Below are 538 nucleotides of genomic sequence, written 5' to 3' on the forward strand. Positions count from 1 at the left end.
GAGCGGTTTAGTGTCGGACTGGACCATTTCTATTGCCGGTTCTCGGTTCGACCGGTTCAACCGGCCGGTCCGGTCCGGTTTTCAGAACCATGGTAATAACCTTGTACCATGACCATGCTCCGTGGCATGATCCATGCACTAGAACAAAGTGATGCTTTCGAGCTTTTGATGAGTCCGATGATGTTGATCCTGACTTGTTTGTTAAAGACAATAGGATAATCAACAAGAAGATGAAAGCTAGTGTTTGGTGATGCTGCTTCTTTACTTTTTCCATTAATTCAACTTCTTTGACTTGGGAGATTGAAAACAAATTGTCAATTTATATTAAGTTTTTTTCCGGGGTTATTGTTTGGTTACAAAGGGTTTTAAATAGACAATTTTTTTGCCCGAACAGTGGGCCATGGCAAGGTGGTGTTATTTGGTAATCCTCAAAATATATAATCTTTTTCTTTAGTTTGAATGATTCAATTAATATTTAACTATTTGTCCCCCTCGGTCAACATGAATTAGTTTATGTAAATTATTTAGTGAGTAGAAG

General features: G+C 38.1%; 1 protein-coding gene across 1 annotated transcript in view; it reads right to left on the reverse strand.

Moving 5' to 3' along the window:
• Positions 1-386, reverse strand: part of LOC110268404 (putative inactive methylesterase 20) — an 8,954-nt gene extending 8,568 nt beyond the window's left edge. Inside the window, exon 1 of the mRNA XM_021114533.1 lies at positions 101-386. Within this exon, the coding sequence (XP_020970192.1) occupies positions 101-274 (174 nt within the window). The 5' untranslated portion in view covers positions 275-386. The remainder of the gene's footprint in view (positions 1-100) is intronic.

The sequence above is a fragment of the Arachis ipaensis genome, chromosome B10 (genome assembly GCF_000816755.2).
Source record: "Arachis ipaensis cultivar K30076 chromosome B10, Araip1.1, whole genome shotgun sequence".
Classification (NCBI taxonomy): Eukaryota; Viridiplantae; Streptophyta; class Magnoliopsida; order Fabales; family Fabaceae; genus Arachis; species Arachis ipaensis.